At 37.0% G+C, this 8,283-nt stretch overlaps 1 protein-coding gene across 1 annotated transcript in view; it reads right to left on the bottom strand.

The window, feature by feature from the left end:
• Positions 1-3,656: 3,656 nt before the first annotated feature.
• Positions 3,657-8,283, bottom strand: part of UGT8 (UDP glycosyltransferase 8) — a 74,619-nt gene continuing 69,992 nt past the window's right edge. The window contains exon 6 of the mRNA XM_074950014.1: positions 3,657-5,934. Within this exon, the coding sequence (XP_074806115.1) occupies positions 5,571-5,934 (364 nt within the window). The 3' untranslated portion in view covers positions 3,657-5,570. The remainder of the gene's footprint in view (positions 5,935-8,283) is intronic.

Here is an 8,283-nt window from a genome sequence, read left to right as displayed (position 1 = left end):
AAAAGGGAATGAGATTTGGTCCCACTAAAGTACAAACTATACTTGCACTGTCATAACAGGAAGGCAGCATCATATAAAGAGGATAGTATATCCCTTCGGTGGAACATCTGTTGAGCAGCACCTAGATCTAATAGTGTGATACAAGGCAGGTGGCTGGGCCAAATATGCAGAGTATAACCCTACATGTAGATCTAACAGAGTAAAGGCTATCAACCAAACATCAGTTGTTCAGAACATTACATTTGTTGTGGAAGTCATGTTTTCCCGGACACTATGCAAGCAAGTTTATAATTTATGAAAGCTATTCACACATCTCATGGAAAACCTAAGCAACTCAACCCAAAGTCTTCCCTTTTAGAATGACTGAACTTCAAAACAAAATGAAATTGTCTATCATTCCTTACAAATTCAGAGGTCTGTAATTTCTCATATTCTGCTTCACTTAGGCCCAAGTATTCCCACTGAAATCAGTGACCAGAATTTGGCATTAGGAAATTAGTTGATCTTCAGTTTTTACAGTTGCAGTGGGACTGACTTTTCGCCTGTACTATTACTGAATACATTTGACCAAATTTGGCCCTGATTTATGTGCCTTGCAACCCCCAGGAAATCAGTGGAGGATTTGAGGGCAGAACCCTAATGTAGTCAGCGGGACTCTAAACAGGCAGACGCAATTGCAGGATTGGGGCAGGAATGCCCAATCCTTCGAGGTACTGAACACTTCCTAGAAGGTTCTAAGCCATATACAGTGGGTACACTTGAAAAGTTCATGCTTGTTCTGGAGGTATTACTAGTTTGAGACGTATTCTCCTTGTTAAGCAAAGAGAATATTGCCACAATCTATAGTATTTTGAAAACTGGCAAAAAAGTGAGGCCACTGTATATATTGAATGGTGAGTACTCAGCATATCTACCAAATCTGGATACGCATACTTACCCATTTTAATGTTCTCTTCATTTTAGATGTGCAGATTTGACTAATAATAATTAATACCTTACACTTGTTTAAATATATAAACTCAAATGAGAAAAATAAATAGACAATAGTTCATGGAATTCCAAATCCTTGTAACTTGTATGTCAAAAAATGTCATAAACAGGAATAGATGAGAGAAACAATATTGTGCACTTTTAATTTTGTAAAATAAATTTTGTGGGGGGGAAATGGGCAGTACAGTTATTTTCTATTTCCTCAAAGTTAATATATTTTAATATCCATCTTCCAAAGCTACTTCTATGGGAGATCTTACTGGAAAGAAAATCACTTATAGGTTTATTTTTTAATTGATCAAACAGCCACATTTTAGGCAAGCAATTTAGCCTCTGACTGTTTTATTTATGTATAACCAAGTATCACTGGGATTTTCTAACGCACCTAAGAGAACTGGTTTCTCAAATCCCTTTTCAGTAGGATTTGGATAACTAATTCTCGTAGGCTTCCTTGAAAATCCCAGCCCACGTGAATACCATGTGCTGCTGTCACAGTGCCTACCATGACTGTTGCTAATTCTACCAATGGAGAATTTGTATTGGGTGTCCCACCTTGGCCACAAAGTGCAAGGTACCTTTTACCCTATACAAGTTATTAGAAGGTGCTCAAATGTGGGAGGAGTTCCCCCCCATGAAAGCCAGTATGAAACTGCCATTTTAATTAAAAAATAGGCACATCATGCACTTCTTAGGGCACATAAAATATCAACAAACACAGAAGCATATAAAGTTCAGCATACATATACCCTGTATTTAAAATTGAAAATACTGCTGATGCCAGGAATGCTCTAAAACTAAAGTGAACTTTCAAGTGCACCCTCTATCCTCAGCAGGTACTGAGCCCCCTCAACTCAGCTGTGACATATATGGCAGTTGAGGCCACTTACAACCTAATGACCAAAGTCTGCCCTTTAAAACATGTGTGTGATCACTACAGAAGTCAACGAGAGTTGCTTGCACATAAGCAAAGTACATGTCAGAAATAAACAGGGGGAGCACATCACAGCAATTTCAGGGCTGAACTCATTCTTGGAGGATCTGCACTTTTTTCTGACATCCTCAGAACCTCTCAAATATGTTATGTGTTCATATTCTCTCGAGGAGTGGGAAGGGGAAGTAAGGAGCAAACTTTACAGATGGCAGTATGTCAGTCCCTGTCCTTCATTAGCTCAGGTGGTATTTCTTTAATTTATTTTTTGCCTGTAGGATCTCCTTCCCACATATTCTGCCAATTTATGGTAGGAGGCAATCAAACACTTTGGAAAGAGATTTTATTCCTCAATTTCTTTTGTCAGCCTATGCAAATATCACCACTGGTTAGCACAGTAGCCAAAAGAAACTCAAATACAGTTTCCATCCAAAGATTGAATAATTAGCTATTTATTTGTCTTTCAATGTCTCTACTTCCTTTTTGAGATTTCCCTCCTCCCCCTTCCTTCTGAAAGCTTCCAACTTCTGCATCCCCTATATATCCTTCATTATATATAGACATTTGTCTCTTTTCTCAGCTTCCCTCTAGATAATACCATGCTATTTCTGCCTAATGAGTTTGGTTCTGATTGTCCACAAACTTATAACTCATGTGACTATTTATACCTATGCAAAGTGAATGTAAAGGGCTCCAAATAAGAAATCTCCTTAATTACATGGATTGTAGTGGTTTAAACCCACTTTGTACTCACTTTGTATAGCTGTAAATACTACACAGTATGCAAGGCCAGGGAGGGCCAGACCCCTTTTACTACCCTGTGCCAGCAAGAGCTGAGAAGAAAACTGATTAGACTCACACCAGTTTCACACTGTTATTGTTGCCAGAGCTGCTTTCTGGAAGAATAGTACAACTGGTGCAATCAACCACTAAGAGTTTGTCTGATAGGAAAGCTTGTAATGGGGGAAGACGGGTGTATGAGGAAATGCAGGATACCTTCAACCTCAGACCAAACGTAGACTCCACACTGAAACACTGTTTAGTTAGTCAGAGAGCTCCCTCTACATTTTAATAAACACCTCTGTAAAACAAATATATTTCCCCCTATATCTTGTTAAACTTTATAATTTAACATAGTCAGTCCTTCTGAGTGCAAAAGACTAGTTCAAAGGAACACATTAGCAGTGGTTTGGTATAAAAGTCAGTATTAAATGAATGTCTACACTACAATAATGAAATGAAATGTGTTGATATATGAAGACTTTGTTATTTAGAAAATCAATATCTGATTTTATATATTATTATCACTCTTTTTTGGTTTGCCCTCCCCTACAGATGGCCAAATAAAACCAAGTTATTTACAAATAAAATATGCTTCACAAAAAAAGCTCTTTCTTGCAAACTCTACATTATTGGAGAGTTTAGTATAAATGTTGGAAATTCTTAGGCTACTGCATTTTTAATCTGGCTGGGGATTCAGTTGAAATCAATGCTATAATCTTTGTCAGTATGGGCTTTTTACTATGAGGAAACAGAATAATGCTCACAAAACATTTATGTTTGAAGTTTCACATACATACCATGCCCTTGAGTGTACATACTGACCAGTGCAGTATATATGTATTTTAATATACATATATACAGTTATACATACACACATTGAGTTAATGCATATACCCAAAACCAGACAAATATGAATCATTTGAATAAAAATGTACTTCCAACAACAGTATTTGTCTATTAAATCCATGTTTATTGCATAAGTTTTATCACAGTGAAGATTAAATTATGCTTAATCATCCAGTAAGTGCTTTTGTACTTTCACTAAACCAAAAACAGTAAAAGCAACTCATCATACACTCAAAATCCTGTTACCATCCCACCATTCATCGCCTCGATGTGTTCCTTTAGTTGCCATGTACTGATAAGATTGTAAAAAGATATATGTAATTGGCTTATTTATAACACCATTTTCTTCAAGTATTCGGAAAGCAGTACAAATGTCTGTACCATATATTAGAAACATTTTTGTAATGTTATTTATTGCTATAGAAGAGAGGCTCCTGATGGAATGATAATGAAATATAATGTCACTGTGTACAAAGATGATCTCAGCATTCTGTCATTTTCACAATTCTTCCCATGTTAGTGAACAACACAAGATAAATGGGCTTCTTTCCTTCCTCTGTCATTCATGGGATTTCAAACTATAAATAAACAATGCATACACTCACAACATGTGTAGTACAAATTCCAAGTAAACAGAATGACATGGAAATAAGACATAGTTGCCAACTGTGGTTCAGCAAGACAGCTCTGATTTCATGACCAGTGCCCTGCATCCCCACTCTTCATTCAAAAGCCAGAGAAGTCGCTTGTCAGCTCGATGATTGACAGAGACTGTTGAGGGGTGGGGCCATAGCGGGGAGCAGAAGAGACAATCTCTATGAACTGTGTTTGGTTTGCTAGGTTTAATGTCATACATGACATAAAACCTCTAAACATGCATTGGTTACCACCCAGAGAACCCATCCCATGTTCAGAGACTTTAGTGTTGGCAACTATGTCAGGGACTGTGTGGTCCAGACCAATATAAGTTAATATTTTTTCCAGATAGAACTGTTTAAAGAGAACATCTACAACACTGTGATTTAGAAAAAACTTAATAATATAATAATAATTATTAGGAAAGACATTCAACTTTTCTTAAACAAACCCTACCTAGTGGTTTGATTCTGCATTGCTCAAGGGCCATAGCAAACCTTCTGCACTGAGCTCAGGGCCAAAACATTTTTTTTCTGAGTTTCATTTATTTTTCTTAATTATGCATTCTACACACACAGCCATTTTATTCATTTAATTAAAACTCCCCTACATTTCGTCCAGTGGAATAAATTATTTATGTAGGGAAAGGCAAATAACCCCACAAAATAAAATAAAAATAAAACATACATAAATATAAAATTTACAACTTATCCCAGATTGATCAAAATCCCTTTCTCTAAAGCAATGGCAAAGAACAGAAGAATTATGTAGCCTACTGGGGGGAAAAGCAGTACATATTTTTACCTTTTTTCTTCAATGTTCAGTTTTGAGAAAGTTCTTTTTTATGGCTGCATTCTCAATCTGCAACTTAATTGCTGCGTGTCAAACACTGGGAAAGATGACTTTATTGAAACATCATTCTTAGGCAACATGTCAAACCTTTAACAAATAGAACACAGAGCTAGCTCTAAAATACTCTCAGCTAAAAGAGTGATATGTATATAAAATAAAAATAAGAAAATCTTTGCAAATTAAAGGAAACCTTTCCTTATCTGGGACACACACATTCAGGTTTAAAAACTGGAAAATCATAAATATGGTCATTTAATTACTTCAGAGAATTAAGGTTTCTAAAAACTTCAGTGCCAAAATACCCTCTCTGCATCAGTATTAAGAATAAAATACATTTTGCATTTTAGGTTGTGTTTTTTGTTTTGTTTTTAAAGATGTTTCTTAGTTCTGTAGAATCTCATCATATAAGATTACATACTGTAGGGGAGTGTTAGAACTGTTTACTGATGTTTTACTTTAAGTAGTTGTTAGATTAAGTTACAGCGATAAAATTCAATTATTGATCTGATTCATTACTGTACATGGGGTAGTTGGCTCATTTCACCTTTTTTTCATGTTTAATGTGACCATTTCTTCTGTATTTGCCATTTGGTATCCCGTTGTGGTAATGTCCATTAATGGTGTTATGTTCATCACTTGACCAAAGACGTTTGCTTTGTTTGTGGATAAACTTTGCTATCCTGGCCAAAATGTAATAAAATAAGGCAGCACCAAGTAGTACAACAAAGACAATATCCAATAAGAAATACTGATAAAAAGAGATGGTGTAAACAGCAGCACGTAGATGTTGTGCTCCGTTGTGTCGGAGGATATAATTAATCCAGTACACTGTCCGATTAACCGGATGTCCGGGTTGGTCCTTGTGAATTTCAGACAGCTTTCGGGCCCGTTGCCTGTAGCTGCAGGAAAGAAACAATGTGACAAATTAGGAATATTATCTTGCTCTCAAATGACAAGTATCCTTGTGAACACAGAGATGTACTTGAATTTCACCATACTGAGTGGGGTATTTTGGTAGGAAAATGACGAAGAACAGCAGTTGGCAGGTGTTTGAGATGTACTATAGGACAGGTGAGTCCTCTTCAATGCAATAGTAAAAATATTCAGAGAAAAATAAATATTGACAATAGTTGTACCTACATTTATATCTGTACATATGTAAATATGGGGTAAAATTCACCCCATGCAGAGAGCCAGCAGAAGGGTTTAAATGGGACTTTAGTGATGCATTGCCCTTCTGTTGGCCTTCTGCATGGGGTGAATTTCATTCACACTGAAAATTAAACACAACAAATTAGAGACATTTTCCCCTCCCACTAAAATAGGCACATTCTCTGTCCAACATATTGTTCATTTATACTCCTGTCCAACGAAATATGGAAAATAATGTTGCCAGTTATCAGAGAGGTGTAGAATAAAGTGATATGCCCTGTCTCTAATATAGTCTGAACAGATTCTTATATTGTTTGACACTAGATCTTTCATGTTTGGGATGCATTTTTTAAATTTATTTTTTAGTATCAGAATGCCCTGATCATGGGGATTGCTTCTTCCCTTTATTTCACGACAAACAGATTACTAATGCGGACCTCCCCTCCTCATATCAGATAATTGTACAGTGGAAGTCTGATGTAAGTGGGGTTCATGAGATTTCCTTTGCAACTTCCTACATAGGTATTTTTCCTTCATTAACATCCTACTCCTACTGACTATTTCATTTACTCATAGCATTATCCTGCCCTAAGACAATAAAAGTGTCACCCACAGACACTGTCCCTATCAACCTGATAAGTTGTGTCCAAATCTCCGACAGTGTAATGCACTAGACAACTAGCTAGAACATTGACCTATTTAATTTAGGAATAGTCTATGTGCTACAAAGGATAATATGCATTTGGATTAAGGATTTAATACATAAATATTCCTCCTCTTAAATACCGTGATTAAGTACACTAATCACTGGGTTTAGCAGTTGATTTTCTTACATTCGCTACAGTGTGAACCCAGACACACACCATGAGAATGTGAGCTGTCACCAATGGCAATAGTCCTGATGACAGCATGAATTTGTCACTATAACAAGACTAAGTGAAATCTCTCACACAACCATATGCTATAAAACCAACATGCTTTTGTTCACCACAGGTTGCTAACAGCTTATAGTAATTTATTATCTGTTAATGTGACTTCTTCAGGTTCCTTTCTGCAAGCCCAGAGTGGGTGTAACTTCTTCTACCCTGCAGATGGAGACAGAATAGAAGCCATATGCTTGGTGGAACCCCCAGATATAAAGGTCTCTAAAATCTGGAAAAGAATACCTCTCCCTTCCTGTTTGTTTGGGAAGCCGTCAGGGCCCTTTCACAGATTCCACATTTTTGACAAATCATCATAGATGTGAACTGGTGATATTCCCGTCCTCCTGACTGTCAGTGACTCTGAATCAGTCAGTGTGTCTTAGAATGCAACAAGACTCACTCAATATAAAAGGTCAATAGGAACAGTTAATTCTTTCTGTGCACAAGAGACAGGGTAATCGTTGGCTGCCCCATCAATGTTCTTCATGCCACTCTGTTTACAGTGTGCCTCTGTGGTGCTATTATGTCTTTGGATCCTTAATATCATGCCCTTCATCCTGCCACTGAATACTAATAACATGCCAGACCATCCAGTCTCCAGCCTGTCAAAAGAGAAAGCTCTCTCTGCTACAAGACTAGTGGACACTTCATCCAAAGTGTCTGTCATGACAACTGTGTAAATTAAGGGGACATCCAAGAGAAAATTCAGCCATAAAGACTTGTCCTCTAGCCACCCAGTGAGAGAGGACTTCAGATATAAGAGTAATGGTAAGCAAACAGAATCAGACTGAAGTGACTAATACATGTGCCAAATTGAAGTGTCTGCAGATGAAAACATGACAATTGTAGTTCCAGACATGCCAACATAGAAGCCAGCTTATGAACCCAGGCTATTATTGAGTCCAGGTGAATTATGAGAGAAACTCAAGACCTCAGATTCATAATCCTTTGTAGAGATGAGAATATTTTACTGATCAGCCTGAATGACACACCTCTGCACCAAGATAAATCTGCTTCTGGGATGAGAAAAGAGAACTTTGTGTTTATTCTAAACCGAGCAGACAAGGCAAGGTTACTCTTTTGTATCCATTATACCATAGGACCCAGACAACAATTTTGGATCAGCTACAATTCAAATATTCCACCTGATGGAGCCAAGTATATGCATAAAAT

Source organism: Natator depressus, chromosome 4, assembly GCF_965152275.1.
Source record: "Natator depressus isolate rNatDep1 chromosome 4, rNatDep2.hap1, whole genome shotgun sequence".
Classification (NCBI taxonomy): domain Eukaryota; kingdom Metazoa; phylum Chordata; order Testudines; family Cheloniidae; genus Natator; species Natator depressus.
The sequence above is the reverse complement of the archived record's forward strand: the minus strand, read 5'-3'. Positions and strand labels throughout refer to the sequence as shown.